Consider the following 17148-nt stretch of genomic DNA (forward strand, 5'->3'; position numbering starts at 1 on the left):
GTAGGAAGGAAATATGAGCAACAATTGGAATGAAAGAGAATTTGAATGGTTAAAACTAATGTTTGAGAGGAGATAAACCCTCAAACCATGAGGTGAGACTCAATCTTTGTGGTTCTGTTGAATGTTTGTAAGAGACAGATTAACACATCACTGTCATTATAAATGTGGAATTATGAGTGTTGTTGTCTTTTATAATGTTTTTTCCATTGTGTTAAAGAAATCTTGTTGTTATGGAATTGGGTTTGTGCTTCTTCTTGCCATTTTTTCTTTGTTGTATTCGAAAGGACCTACCATGTGTTTATCATATAGTGCATGCTCTTTATGTTAGATGCTTATGTGTAGGCTTTCAAACACTTGTAATCTGTACCCTTTAACAAACATAATGTTAACTTTTATTGCAAATGTTGAGGTTGCCTTTATGTTGTGTTGTATTGTGTCGTATTGTGTTGTATTGTGTCTTGTTGAACATAAGATTATTAGGTGGAGACAAATTGCTTTGAATGTCTGGTAGAGTGTGCTTGTATTATATGCTCATTTGTGTTTGTATTCCTCCCTGTATAATTCACCATTTCAATTAAGTTTAACACATCACTTTCAATATCATTTATGGAATAACTCAACTTTTTTCCCTCTCTCAAGGAATTCCAATTATAGTATAGTAGCCTGCATCTTTTATTCTAGTAAATTGTCTTTCTTTATTTTATATTCTTGTTTTATATACATAAAATATATAAATAACAATACCTTTTATTTCAACCCTAATAATAAAAAATATTGCCTAACAACATATGGGTTTGAAGACATATATAAATTGTTAATGGTCGAAGAATGGAATGAGTTTTAATGTAATGATATCTTTGGATAGATCAATGAAATTGACTACCATAATGTAAAAAGTGTAAATAATTTTTAATTTAATAGGGATTTATCAAAAATTAAAATTATATTTGCTATACAAGTAATGTGATTTATTGAAGAGTGAAGGTAAAACTTGTAACACCTCTACATTTATATAACAATTAATTTACAGTTTGTTGCTTGTAAATATTTAATTGACATTGTAGCTATGAATGTGGATTGGTTTAATGATCTTTTTGATGAGGAATATGAAAATATCATGAACAATGTTGTTCAATATTTCTCACATGGCTATAATGGTAGGAATAGTGATAATTAATTCGATTGTAGTAGTGGTGTTGTTGATGACAATAATGGAGACGATAATGATGATGATCGCAATTCATTTTGACTTAGAGAATTTGATCATCGTAAACTAGTCTTGTGCACAACAGGCACACTTGTAATCTATTACAATAACTATATTTATAAGGAACCATGTATGATTTCATACAACATAATTTTAAATGAGCATTGGATACATTGTGTAAATATGTTTAAGATTGATGTAACGACATTTCAGAGTCTTGTTTTGAATTAGAAGCACAATATAGACTGAAACCATCAATGAGTATGAGTGTTACAGAGAAGGTTGACATGTTTCTTTATACTTTAGTATCAGGGGCTTCTAATAGGGAGGTCCAGGAGAGATTTCAACATTCTGGTGAAACCGTGAGTAAGTACTTCAACGAAGTTCTAAGTGTAACATGTTTGCTAGCAGTTGAAATAATCAAACCAGTTGATTTAGATTTTTTTACTACACCACGAGAAATCGCAATGGACCCGAGATATATGTCATATCTTAAGGTAACATTGAAGATGATATGTGATTATATATATTTGTGGTTCAAAAAACATAAAATAATGCATATGGTAGTTCATTTCCAATATATGTTTTTTTTTAGAATTTTCTTTTTTTTATTCGAGGAAACCCCACCTCCCGGAAAGCACACTTTGTGGGCCCAGGTGAGCGAGTAAAACCCCGGCTATCCCAGGCTCTTACAAGAGATGCACGCCCTGACTCGAACTCGAGACCTGCTATGCAGATCTCAAGCCCTTTGCCATCACGCTACGCCTCTTAAGGACTTTTTTTTTTAGAATTGTATAGGAGCAATCAATGGAACACATGTGTTTGCTTGTGTATCATTGGAAAATCAAATACTATTTATTAAAAGAAATGAGTACTAACATAGAACATTATAGCAATATATAGCTTTGCAATTTACATTTGTTTAGGCTAGATGAGGTGGTAGCACATATGATACAAGAATTTTTCTTGAGGCCATAAATAACCCAAATATCAATTTTCCTAAGCCACCAGAAGGTATTTTAGATTGAACTGTATGACTTGTAAAAAATTAGATTTAATTAATTTCTTGTCATGTGGTCGAACATTTTTTTTTTTTGTGAATACAGGGAAGTATTATGTTGTTGACTCAAGTTCTCCAAATGAATATAAATTTCTGGGTCCATATAGAAATGAAAGATATTATCTTTTAAAATTTCGTTGTTGAGGCCAGCCTAGAAGTCAGGAGGATTTATTCAATCGGTTTCATTCTTCAATTTAATGTGTAAATGAGCAAACTTTTAAGGTGTGGAAAAAAAGATGAAGAATTTCGTAGAACATGTCAGTTTTTTCATATAAGACACATGTTCATATTGTTATTGCATTAATAGTTTTGTATAATCATATAAGAAGGAAGTCCAAATAAGATGTTGCGTTTACTAAGTTCAACCATCATTCTAATTTTATGCCTCGAGATTTTTTTTGTGATATTGTTCTACATTCACAAACATATAAATGCAACAAGCCTTTGTATATGAATTATATTTGTAATGGAATTACTTCAAGTTTAATGGAAGAATTATAAAAGTTTTTATGTTATAAATAGTTGATCTTACATATGCATTAAATGTTCAATATTATGTATGAAAAAAAAATTAATCTCTTTAGTCATTTCATGTCCAACTATAATTTTAACCAAACACTAATATATTTTTAATAAAAAAAAAATTTCAATCACAATTTTTACCAAACACGTATTTCATCTCCAGCAACCACAAAAAATATTTTTTTCTAAATTATTTTTTTTAAACCACAACTACAAAATCAACATCAATACCAAATACAATATTGAGTGTACAACATTCAGGCAAAGAGATTTTTCTCAATAATTGCAAGGACAATGAAGGTTTCTTTGTTCATTTTAAAATTTTTGTTAGCCGGCAAATCGAAAATAACAACATCTCTCGAGTTTTTTTTTTTTTTTTTTTCAATTCTCTATCTCAACCTGTTTATGCTTATCTGAAGTCAAATTTCCAGTATCATTTTTTTCCGTTTTATAATCAAGTACTTACAATTCCAAAAAGCAAAAGAAAAAATAGCGTTTCCTTCTATTTGATTGGTTAAAGCATTCAGGTGAAATTACAGCACTTCTTTGACAGCTAAAATATTGAGATATATTGCATTCAATCAAGACCGACTCTAAGAGAACAAAAACAGACATAGAGTAGCATATGGTAGCTACAGAATATCTAGGATAAGGGTAGAAGTTAAGACTGATCCAAGGATACAGCTACAAAATTCTCAGAGAGACTTAGGTAGGGTAGGAGAGAAAAATGTACAATTTTGAAAGAAAAAACTTGGCAAATACAACTTATGAAATGAGCCACCCACCTACATGGGAATGCTGGTTAAAACTTCTTCAGAAAAACCACCATCTCCTCTGCCTCCTCTGCAACAAATAAATAAACCAAAAGCTGCAAATGTTACCGGGGCACCATGATAAGCATTGATAGTGCCTAGCAAAAGCTTCACATGATTATATCTAAACCAATAATGACTTTAGGTGCAACTACAGTACAGAATTTAAAGTTTGGAAATGTGCTTATGATTAATATGTGCGCGATTCCCGAATGTCTAGTTTCCACTTGGATCTCTAGAAGGCAGTTTATACATAAAGATAACATAGAACTTTAACCTTGAAAAATACAGCAAAAGACCTAGGTAGAATCATCAATTATATATTTAACCTATTGACAGTATTCGACTATACTCAGAGCAGTCAACTAACTGAATCTCCATTACCAAAGAATTGTAGGCATCACAATCTTATTATTTGAAACCCTACTCCATTACCACTTTGAGTGAGTCGATTGTATTAAGAATTAGCTTTGGTTATCCATCTTTCCACCATGAATGCATGTGCATGCAAGGCATGTTTTGTGTAAAACATAGATCCAGTCCTCTTCACCAACAGAAAAGAAATTGAAGAGGTAACACTTCGCTTCAGAGCTTATTGATAGATGTTACATTACAATAAAGTCAAAGCAATAAGGGAAAGGAGGGTGAAACCTTTTTATCCTGATTCTGTGGTTGTATTATGATAGGACGGGGAAGGGCACCACTGTTGATGTTCTGAATGTATGGCCGCACCTTCTCTTCCAACAGTTCGTTCAACTGCAAATCAAATTGTATAGGATATTGATGGCTCATGGTATTTATAAGATTACAAACATGTAAACAACGGTGGCATCTGACAAATAGTGATGGAATGTTGTAAGAATATTCTCAGAGGGTATCTACATGCACGGAGAGACACCTGCACATTTGTTTCTTAAAGGAATAGCAGAAAAGCATTAAGAGAGTTTCTCAAACATCCACGCAAAAAGTTCACAGTTTCTCCCTCCTTTCAAGTACGCTTCCAAGTTATTTCCATTGGTCAAATATGGATGCAAAGCATCAGTTGACATATAAATTTGCATTCTTCCTCAAGTACACTCTGAGATTTTTAGAGGAGTATTTTTATCAAAGATGAGACTACAAGCCCCTCATCTTTGAATTGTTAATTCCAGCACTCATTTTGGAGGGTTTCTTCTCCTATGTTTAATATTTTTTTTATCTTGTTTTCTCTCCTCTTTCAATAAAATGTTCCTTTTTCTCTTGAAAAAAACATTGGTAGCCTTTAACATTAGACTTGGGAAATAAATCTAGAGGGAGTGACAAAGAAGAAAACATATTTCTTTATCATGTTTTGTTGAGAAGTCACTGGTGCTAATGATAGCTATTCCATGATAGCAAAATTCATCTTACAAACTTGATGCCTGACTGGCTTTGTAGATGTATTAATTCAAGAGTGACAGGATAGCAGCTTTACTTGGAGAGAATACCCCCAGCCATGATTAGAGAGGTTTTATCCAAAATATATTTTTCATAATTTTCTCACTAAATTAAAGTCCAAAACAATTTAAGGGATTACTTTTATCTTTCTAGTTATTTCAGTCAACAGATCCCACCTAAAACCGCAGCATTTCAAAATGGTTTAACTTCTTAATGCTTATTAAGCTTCACACATGTTATGTAGCTGCCATCCACCTTGCATGTTTGTTAAGAAAAAACAAACAGAACATTACATATGTAGCGTGTAGCGTGTCACGTGTGTGTACGTGCATGCATGTGCGCGCGCGCGCGTGCTTATTATGTGTATAGGTTTACCATTCCATACTTACAAATGTTGCATGCAATATACACAGGTTTGGAGAGATATGAGACAAGTTAAATGGTAGAAGTAGAGGCAGCTTTACCAACCTTTTCTTGACGCCATTTAGTTTCCCATTGTGCATCCAAAATTTTATCAGCAATTTCTCTTTGTGCATTAAGAAGAACAGTCATCTCATAGAATTTTTCTGGTTTTTTAAGATCCTCCTCGCTCCATGATGATACATTTAGTGGAAGATCCAGCTCCTGCCAAGGAATCATGGTTAGCTAAATCACCCTTCAAAGTAAAACAAGACACTCCACATGCATCACATCTCCAAAGCATGCATGGGTATTGCCTGCCAAACCAGCATTTACTTTTCCCTTTTCAATAAAAATTCATATTCAAAGAGTACACATTGGATTAACTTCCGTATACATTGACAAATTCAAAAGATGTGTTAACTTGCCAAATGACTTAATGCTTGAAGTTGAGATGGGAGCATGATACTTAGCATTAGAAATATCCAGGAATTTTATCTCTGGAAATAGAGCAAGCTGAATAAAAATGAGTGTATTGGTCTATGGTAAGATAATATGACAACTATTAAGTTGAAGGGGATACTTTATATGAAATCAGTCATAGTTATCAAACCCGGCCCAAGGTTGACCCAGCCAAAGGGCCAGGTCCCGGGTCACACGGGTCAACCCAGGAGAATTTTTAAAAATGTTGTAAATGGATGCGATTTAAAAATCAAAAGCAAATTCAGAATTGATTGTACTAGCTGTAAATTTGTTGTTTCTTCTTCTTCAAGACACCAGCATTTTAGAAGTTCCCACACGTGTCATCATCTCCTTCGCCATGGAAATCCATCCGCCCACTTCCCTGAGCATGATCCCAACTGTTCATTCCCACCCACTTATCTTCCCGAAACTTCTGTTTTCCTTGTGTGTGAGAGAGAGAGACGCTACTGCTTCACCTAATTCCAAATTTGTTACAAAGTGTATCTGTTGTTTTGGTCAACAAAAATCAGACCACAAGGAGAAGGAAAAACACAGACGTTGAGGTTCTGAAGCCTTTTTTATTCAGCGATGCCAAATGAAAATAATGGGTATGATTCTTCTATCTCCAACCACTCCAACTCCATTTCTTCTTCTAGCACTAGCAGTCGAATAAATATGCTATAAAAAATTAAAAAAGTGCTAGATGAATCAAAGATTAGATTTTCAGTTTGTTGCAAAAATGTTGGCAAAAAAAAAAAGATCTCTGCCGGGTTTTACCGGGTCATCCGGGTTAAGGGTTGACCCGGCAAGTCAGACAGTATTCACCGGGCCAATTGCAAGCCCAATTTTTAACTCTTCAGGTCCAGCCAGGGCCCTGATCACCCGGGATACAGGTCAACCTGTCAAGTCAGGCCAGGTCTAATAACTATAAAATCAGTAAAGGCAATTATGCTACGTTTTAATGAGAACATCGATATGGATGAATGGTAATATAAGAAAAGCTAGAACAATCACATTCTACAAAAGATATAGATCCCGTGAAGGTCAATTAAGGTGATTCAGCCATGTTCCATGCAAACCTTTAGTTGTGCCAGGGAAAGAGAGTCATTTAAGGAAAAGGTGAAAGGAGTAAAAGATAAACCACAAATTACTTAGGTTGAACATGACTACACTTGAGTAGAAGGGATAAAGGGAGTAGGATAGCGAGACAAAAAAAATGACAGGTTGAAGTTTTATAAAGGAATCTGATTTCAAAAAGCTAGTTGAAATAAAGGTCTAACCAACCCCAACTAGTTTAGGAATAAGTTGAGTTGAGCTGATTTGATTAATAAGATTTGAATTAGACATTTTTTTCATGGATGACTATTAAGTTGTCCTTGTTAAAGAATCATCTCAACCTAAAAGCTTAAGCTATTAAGTGAACCTCAAGATATACTATATATTATTCTCTAATACATCTTCTTAAGTGAAAGTCTTTCTAGCTTAAAACTTACGCAAGCCTACTCTTGTACTATTAATTAATTTTAATTACAAGAAAGAATGAGGGTGATGAAATTTAAACTCGTGACTATTTGATCAACAAGACTTTGATACAATGTCAAAGAATTATCTCAACTCAAAAGCTTAATTTATTAGGTGAAACCTCAAGATATAATTTATGTTACACTCTAATAACCATCAACTAGTGAAAAAAGAAACTTATTAGAGGATTGTATATGTCATTGTCAATGTTTTAGATACTAAATGACTCGTGTTCTCTCCCAATTGAAATGAGATATTAAAAAGTGCACGAGCATCGAAGAATGCAACCATAGGATGAAGACAATGAACACTCACGCCCCAATTCTGTGGCCGAGATGGTGGATCAAGTTTCATGACCTCTGCCTCCAATGCCTTCTTGGCTTTGTAGTATGGGACATTTTTCACAACAATAGGATCGTCCCTGGCACGAATAGGATCTATTGAGATCAGGGCCTGCAAATGATTATTTAACTCAAATGAAGCTTTTGGCAAAACAATGAACTATACGCGATTCCACCAAGTAGATATTTAAATTCAAAAGAGTTTGATTAGCAAGACAATCAAAGAAATTAGGAAAGAAAAAAGAATAACTACCATTATGAGCATATTTTATTAGATCATATAGAACCCACACCTTATGGTGGACTGATATAACAGTTCATGATAAATGTCAAATATAGCTCTTCATCATGGTTAATGAAAAGATAACAATTACTAAAAAAATAAAAAGACAAGAGTGCCACGTTGTAGGATGACATTTTAAACGACAGCTGCTAATTTTTCCCATGGATGAGCCTTGGGCATCCTTTCAAAAGCAGAGATTCAACTTCCAAACTTTGACATCAAACCTAATCAATCATTATGTGAATACTGGATAGATAAAATGATGGGCAGGTCCGCTATTTGTTCCATTCAAAAATTATTTGAGCTTCTATCAGTTGAGGCAGTCAGTAAATTACAGCAAGCTATACTTCTCAATATGTTTGCTAACTACATCACTATTGTCCTGAACATTGAAGAGACATGGAGTTAATGACTGGATAGAAGAGCAGGATATTATTTGAAAAGCTTGGTAGGCAATTCTATGAATTTGCTCGACTAAGGACCCTATACTAGCATGCCAATGAAACTCACTCAACAGCTAGTTGAAATGTGCAGGAGTGCATTTCAGGTCCTCCAAGCACTTGCTAAGTTGTGGAACATCAACCTCACATAAATTCAAGCTGCTTATAGAAATTCCATCATTCAGCTAAACTAAATAAAAATTTGAAATGTAGTCAATATATTTTTTTTCCTCCTAGGTTTGCAGTTATTTAAACAGAAAACATAAGCCCACACGAGCTACTATAAAATAAAAATTTAAATAATAACAACCAGATGTCATTTACAAATAAAATAGGAGTATAAGCTTATAAGTTCTTGTCCCCCCACTTTGATAAAATATTTATCGATATGGAGAACCACAAATTGGAAAGTAGCAAAACAAATTGAAATTTGCTTCATATGATGGATTCACTGAAATAAAGTGGCTGCAACACACGGAATAATTACAACTAATAACAATCTTTTCAGTTTACTACGAAACCCAGAAGGGTGAGTATAACAAACACACAGCAAGGATTGGAAGCAAAGTATTTGACTGCATGCTCTCATTGTCCTCTTAAATGGACCAAATAATCTCATAAACAAGATCACACTTTTAATGTGTCAACGCATTTCATGATTAGATTCTTTAAATATAAGAAGATGGTCTTACTTCCTGCAAGTGCTCCCAACCAGGTTTTCGCTTGGCTACCATATCTCGTAGTTGATCGTATCTCATTGATTCCTAAACCCAACACAGAAAACCAAGTTGTTAAAAGAGGTACTGTGACACTTGTGCTTTGAAAACTCTAATAAATGTAAAAGACCTGCCAGTTTGACTAATTACCCTATAAGGTCTTAATATCTTGAATGGATTGGATCATAATTTTTTACAGGGTTCTGATTCTGTTTTTAAGGGGAAAAAACAAAAAGGGTAGGCATGAATGGCTAAAGGACTGCATATAGAGATCCACATTAATCACTTATTTATTTAGCATGTATCATTCAATGAATATATGATATGCATGTCATCACTTATTCATCTAGCATGTGCTAAAGTAACAGAGTTCACGTCAAATAAGCTTAGACTTTTCAGATGGATTATGAACCATTCAATAAATATAGCATATGCATGTCAGCACTTTATTGCTTAGCATGGACTAAAGTTACAGAAGCTTAATCAAAGCAGCTTGGACTTTTCCAGGAACAGTGCCACAAGAAAATGATGAATGACATAGAAAATAACATCAACAAACATATGAGGCAAAGGAAGCAAAATTGACTAGATACCTTGTACTGCCACCAAATTTTCTGCTTGATATCACCATCATAGTTGAAGCCACCCATAATCTCAGGAAAGGAAAACAACCAAAATGCAGCAATGCTGGGATCTTTCATGCTATCAACTATATGCTGAAACAGCAAAAAGTCAAAACTATATTATTTTCTATGAACATGATAAATTGAAATCAGGTAAAGATGCCTCCACTTTGAAAATCATGCTATCCTCTAATTTGTCAGATGACAGATCATAGCGATCACTTTCCAATGGATATCTAAACAACAAACATGAGTGGATTCCCAAATACAGAGTTTATCAAAAAGAAAAGAAATATAAGTAAAACATGAAGATGCTAGACATGTGGGGTTCTTCCCCACATGTCTACATGAAGCTTCTGGGATAAGCTGGTGGAGTCATGGTGTGCGGCAAGAATGCCATAGCAGATAATGAAATGGATCAATGAGAAGGTGAAGAAATGAGAAATCTTAGTGGGGTATAATATACATGGCTTGTAAGGAGAGGCGTAAGGAATCTGCATGGTAAATGCTCCCAAACTTAGGATAAGTATGGATACTATAAATTGAAATATCCCTTGGTTAAGGGGGTATGATGTCAGAGCTCTTGAAGGTTTATGATTAAGGAATATAGACACTTAAAAAGGGAGTATTACCCAAGGATACAATATCAAGCCAAATGTAGTAAAATTAGATTAGAGAGAGGTGACAATAGGTATGTATTGTAACTAGAATGCAGAGTCAACACTAAGCCAGTCAGAAAGAAATTGCAAGACAACATGTGCCCAAGAGGGCTCATACTTGCATTTGATTCAAGTAGGAAAGAACAAGAATGCACAAGACACCTCTAGCAGGGTCCCAATTTGAGCAAACCCATGTCTCTAAAGGTATCTCGTTAATTTAGGATTCTCAGGTTAACAATGACCATCCTGCCAATCCACCATCGATCCTATATGCACAGGAATAAGACATAAAATGTCCTAAATTGCTTGAAATTCATAATGGGTATTTGTTCTCCATGGAAGCATTGTCCAATTCATGCAAGACTATGTGTGGAAAGAAAGGATGACTAGTTTGACTAGCTTGATCATGATAATATTAGAGTACTTCATTGAGATGAAGATGGGCATGTAAATGGCTTATATTTCGTAATTATGATGGTTGGCTTCCAATGGGCAAAGTAAAGTAATGATGCTACAAGATTTCGTAAAGGTGGCATGATACTAGCCTCATAAGGATATTCCATCTTGCTCAAGACATTGTAGGCTTGCCATGGGGGCTCCATTATCTGCAGAAAGTCAAACCATTACAAGGATTGACAAGTTGATTAATTGGACTAGAAAGTAAATCACAAAGGGTAATCCAATAAGCACCAATGACTAGATTTTTCAAAAAATAAATAATGGAAACTGATGAGAACATAGACCACATCTGAATAATCTCAACACGCTCTTACAATTTACTACTGTTGCTGCTATTATTTTGTTTTATCACCCATGGTGCTACCAGATAATTAGCCAAATATACTTACCCTCAGTGACATTTTGTTTTTGTGTTGCTGAATATTCCTAGGTTGGCAACCATTCAGAGTCTATCTAGGATTATTGATCTTCTTCTTCATTTTTTCCCCTTTTGAAGAATTTCCAGTTGATCTAAATGGATCACAAAATCAATACACCGGAAAACAGATATTCCACTGCAGTGTAATGCCATTCAGTTCCATTATGGAGCATAGCTTTGATGTTTAAAGCTTTTAGTTCAGGAATCTTCACTTTAGAACAATCAAAGACTTGGGTTTTTAAAGTAGTTACACTGCCATGCATAGCAACATAAAATGTTAGTTACAAGGATTGCTTCCTAGCAATGTCAACCATGTTGTTCATACAAACTCAGCAGATGCCAGAGAGAGATTGAATCTTTAAATTTTGGTTGTAATGATCACATTGAAAGTCTGGAGCTACTTGACTGTATTCATATTATGCGGTCATAGACAAAAACCTGCATCAGCAAATTCACAAAAAAAAATGAAAAACTTACATCGTCCGCAGAGATCCTGACTTGTAATTTGTTTTTGCATTCAGGGCAGCTCATTACACCCTGCAACATCAATAAATATTGCACCCAAAGATCATAACTGACATTTTTCATGCACGGAAAAGTTGTTCAGCTTATGCTCAAAGAGAGGCAAAGCATGTGCCATGGACACCACTTCCTCAATTATTGTAACAAACATTAGTTCGGAAGAATAGTAAAAAGCATATTTTTATTAAACTATTTGGTAAGGTGAAGATGTGCATTTCTGATCAAAATAGACTGAAGTCAGACTGTCAGAGAGAAGCTTTCAGAATATGATATAACAGAACATCAGGTTCAAACTACCAATATCAATACTAATGTACAGGGATGAAAACTTGGATAGACATACTTGGCAATACAAGTCTTACCGTTCCATCACAAGTTGGACAGTCTTTAGATGGCAAAGGCATGTTAAGATCCATGGAGGAGGGAAGGTGCACCAGCTCAGCTCGATTGTCAGCAATGGCATCTGCAATACATTCAGCTGTAGCCTTCTCACCACTGCAAAAGTATCCATAGAAGACAAAAAAAACAGCATATAAACAATTCAAGAGCACTATACTTTTGGTTACAGAACTCATTGGAAAGAGTAAATTATTCATTAAAGATAACATGTCCAGCAAAAAGAACTTTCAGTGCATGCTGATTTTGCTTTGCGATGTACAAAATAATCTCTATAAGATTCATGTTGAGGCAACCAATAATCTCTATAAGATTCATGAAGAGGCAACCATGAAGACAGGAACTACAAAAAAAAGGCCGTTATGTTTCTCGAAACAGGATTCTAGGAACTAGGAAAGGGACGCTGAGAAAATCCTGCATTGCAACATTTTCATGAAGTGACTGCTCTGAAGCCCTGAACCATCAACATGTTGGTTGAAAACTCGAGATATTTTACCATAAACTAGATGATGGTACTTGAAAATTACGAAGCATGCAGCTTATATCAGACAAAGGTATCAGCTGACCACATTCTAAAACGGAGCTCGACAAGCATGTACAGTTTTATCATCAAAGACGACAAAAACAATCTAGCAAGTACCAAGTTATGTGTGGTCTGCTATAGTGATAGAAAATTCATAACTAGAGTAACGCTGATTTATTGGAGTGGCGCTCTTTATGGTACAGTAGTACTGATGCATACATGCACTAGCAGTTTTCAAATTCCAGGCTGGTTTAGATGCATTTTTGATGAATTTTTCTGTCTATGAGAGTCTGGTTTTTTCTATTAGCATGATTTTATTTTGGTGAGCTTTACCCCATTAACTACCTTCTCAAGGTGTAATTTTTAACTTGGTAATGCACCTTCCCTGCTCCTTTGCACATATGACACCGCAGTGCCTGCCATCCATTGCAAGTCTGACAATTCCTGCATACACAAGCAATTAAATGAACAACACGCCAATCTTAACAAGACATGTTCTTCTACCACTTTCCAAGGAGACTAGAAAGATTAAAACAGTAAGCTATATTGGATACAATTCTATCCTCCTTTGGATTCAAAAAATTTCATCATCGTCTTAGTTCATTTTTTATAGGAATAATTTTTAGTCCTTTGAAACGATACACTGCTTTGCTTTCACTGACAATAAATAGGCACTCTCCAGCTCTCAGCACAAGTTAAAACAGAATCATGACAACACAGGGGGCAAGAAAAGGAACAAAGCTCCGCAATTCAAGCACAGAATATCTTCACCACACAGTCAAAAATAAATTTGTAGGCAATTGCTCAAACATTTCAGCTCAGCGTCCCTAAAACTTCAATGTGAACAACATGACATTTATGTTATTATGAACAATATGAAAAGCAAACCAAATATGATGTACTATCACCCTTTAGTCAATTTACATCGTTCCGCACTGATATAATATAAGTTGAATCTTTGAGTTTCCTAGAAAGAAAGCTCCTCATAGAACTTCATGTGGCCGACTATAACAAGGGTTTGGTTATCAAGTGAAGGACATCACAACCAAGAAAAGGTTTTTAAACACGACAAAAATATAGCAATTCAAAATACCAACAAATGGGAGAAAGCTATCCTCAGTCACACATCATTTCTAATTCATTCTGACAGGCGAAAAGGCAAATTTGCAAGACAAGCATTTAGTGTATCATTTAGATGACAGTCTTGGGAAACCACTCTGTAAGATAGATGTATTAAAAATACCGACTTCCAAGGCTGCCTTGGTAACAGTTGTTCCCAAAGTGACAGATGTTTCATATTAAATTTTTTTAAAAAAAAAAAAATTGACTTATCAGCAGTCACAAAATCATAATTTAGCAGCGAGAAAGATATTCAACTGTATAGATAGAAAAATCAGCATCAAGAGTTCTGCACAATACAATGGATACCATAATATTATCATGACAAGATCATACTGGAATAGAACAATTATTGACATAAGCAAGGGTCAGTACCTTTGACATATCACCTTCTTTCCCATCTCCAATGCAATATCATAGGTCCCCAAAGTAGCAACAACCTGCAAAGAAGATAAGAAAACAATTCGGTGACATTTCTATCAATACCATTCCGAAATCCAAAACAGGAAAAAAAAAAAAAAAAAAAAAAAACACCTATTATGGAAGAGAAGCGAGTCAGCCTAACCAAATGAGAAGTGTAACTTAAAAGAACCACTAGGTCAACATGAAGGTAATCAAAATCTCAAAGCTAGGACAATAGCATATATGCTGCAAGAAGAACATTTTGGGTACAAAAGGTGAAGTACTGTAAGTAAATTGCAGAAAAGTGAAATTATCTTCAAAATTAGTGTTCACCCAAAATGACCCGCAAAGTAGCAAAAAAGAGGAAGCAGATAGTAGGAAATTGTGCTAGCTCTGCATACACAAATAATTGCATAAAAAGCAAAGATCTCTAGAATGTTGTTCCCAACCCATATATGACATGAAAAATTGCTTACATCATGAAGTGCAAGAAATAGATGACTTTAGGTTATATCCCGCAACCAAAACTTTTTCATAGAATTACAAATAATAGGAAGATTGCATAAAAGTACAATGATCCAGCAAAATTGTTACAGTTGCAGGAAGCCATCAATGTAGCACTTTAACCAAATGATTCGAAATGCCACCGAATTATCATCAAGGTTTAAACCACCACTATGAAACCCTATGTCAAATGCCACTTGATACATAAGTGAACAAACACCGGGTGTCCCATTTAAGCCAAGGAGAAATGCAACTAAAAAAAACATGAAAACCCATGTGTGTAACGATAAGTAAAATGAAAACAGCCCATAAAGTCTCTGGCTCTGCAAAAACCAACACACAGTGCACAGGACATACATGGCACAAAATTACAAAAGACCAGGAAAGGTCGAGAATTTATACAAAGATAGAAGCATAGGAGAGCTTGGAGACGAGCTCAGGGACACCAAAGCCACGAGGAGCGGAGCCAGCAATGTCAAAAGCAAGAGTGAAAGGAGACAAGACAAGTTTTATTGGGAACTCGAAAATATCAATCACTTGTTGGCCATAACGAGCAGTGAAGAGCTTGTACTGTAAGTCAGCGAATTGCTTCACACTCTTTATCAGACGGTCTGTTCCTCTCGACATGGCTAAGGTGGATAGAGAGGATAGAGCTTGGAGCTGGAGATGTATTCGTGGGCGGCCTACCTAGCTTGCACTGCTGAAGTAGGGGGTGGGTCTGAAGCCATGGGATAAAACCGAACCAAAACAGGGTAAGGAATTTTTTACAGGATAAATTGGTTTCATTTTTTCTTTTTCTTTTATTATTAAAATTAAATTTAAAAAAAAAAAAAAAACTAAAAGAGCGAAATAAAGTATTGCATCCTGTGATTTCCTTTTTCATTTTTTTTCTTTGTTAATTAGTTTTTTTTTAATTTATTATTTAATATTGTATCGATTCATGTTATTAATTTATTTTAATTTATTTTTTATATAGTTATTATAGTTTAAACAAATCTTAGATTGATGCTCAAATTTCATGAAAAAAATTTGATTTTATTATTTATGAGATATTAAAAATAAAAGGATTAAAATTAAAATATAAAAAAAATAGCAGCTCTTTTTATAAAAAGAAAATATGGTATAAACTATAGTTCTTTTTTTATTTGATTTGTATTTTTTTTAATGAAATCATATGTTGTGTGGGTTAGGATTTTGGATTGATAATTTATTTCTATTTATTTTTTATATCATTATCGTAGTTTCAAAAAAAATCTAATATTAGGTTAATGTCAATTTTACAAAAATAAATTCAATTTTATTATTTAAAAAGATAAAAAATAAGGGGACCAAAATTGAATCAAAGAAACAATAGGACCTTTAAAAAAAAAGACATTATTGTATTAGCGCTTTTTTGGTTAATTTTGCATTAAATATTTTTATTTTTATTTTTGTCCATTTAGTTTGGTAATTAAATGATTTAGTACAAAACTTTATTTTATTCTATTTTAGTTTTTTTAGTTTGAATTGGGATAAAGAAAGCCGGCAATAAATATTAATTTAATTAATTAAGTAATTAAATGGTTTAGTCTGAAATTTTATATATATCATTGGTTTAATTAATTAATTACACCCTCTAATGACAAATTTATTAATAAACAGTCAATCAATTTTCTATTATTTTGTTTTTCTTAAGCCTGACTTTTTCATTTTTTTTCTCTACTTTTGATTTGTGTTTTTTTTTTTTACAAAAAATAAAGATCTCCCGTTTCTTTTCTTTTGGTCTCTAACAAGAAAATCCAATAAAAATCAAATCAAACATGTTTTTCCATAAAATTACTAGACATTATTCTCATCTCTTTCTTCTTTTCTTCTTCATTTCTCTCTCTCTCTCTCTCTCTCCCCCCCTCCCTCCCTCTCTCTCCATTTTTTTTTGTGAAAATAATAAATATATGTTGTGTGATTCTCTACACTTTTATTAACGTGGCTAACAATTTTTGAGTTCTTGATAAATTTACTTGGATTTTTTAAATTTGATTTAGAATCCATAAGTTTAAGTTCAATTCTAATTAGCACTACCACCAAACTGGACAAATATAAACAAGGTAAATATGTAAAAATCAAAAGATATCGAGGTATGGTAAGAAACTTACTTTATTTAATGGCTAGTAAACCCGATATCATGTTTAGCATTTGTTTATATACTAGATTTCAAGTTAGTCCTAGAGAGTCTCACATTCGTGCCGTTTAGCATATTTTTAGATATTTAAAAGGCATAATCAAATTGGTTCTTTGACACTTTCAGATAGATAATTTTGATTTGACCTATTTTTTAGACTTCAACTTGGCTGGTTGCATAGTCAAT

General features: G+C 33.9%; 1 protein-coding gene across 1 annotated transcript; it reads right to left on the reverse strand.

Moving 5' to 3' along the window:
* Positions 1-3272: 3272 nt before the first annotated feature.
* On the reverse strand, positions 3273-15555 carry LOC7460815 (uncharacterized). Its single transcript, XM_024581702.2, has 12 exons — positions 15207-15555; positions 14274-14338; positions 13125-13223; positions 12223-12355; positions 11816-11875; positions 11007-11066; positions 9773-9895; positions 9156-9227; positions 7715-7852; positions 5486-5641; positions 4253-4357; positions 3273-3632 (listed from the first exon to the last, which is right to left on the reverse strand). The coding sequence occupies exons 1-12, from the start codon at positions 15429-15431 to the stop codon at positions 3603-3605; spliced, it is 1266 nt and encodes a 421-aa protein (XP_024437470.1). The 5' UTR covers positions 15432-15555; the 3' UTR covers positions 3273-3602.
* Positions 15556-17148: the final 1593 nt, after the last annotated feature.

Source organism: Populus trichocarpa, chromosome 11 (genome assembly GCF_000002775.5).
Source record: "Populus trichocarpa isolate Nisqually-1 chromosome 11, P.trichocarpa_v4.1, whole genome shotgun sequence".
In the NCBI taxonomy this organism is placed as follows: domain Eukaryota; kingdom Viridiplantae; phylum Streptophyta; class Magnoliopsida; order Malpighiales; family Salicaceae; genus Populus; species Populus trichocarpa.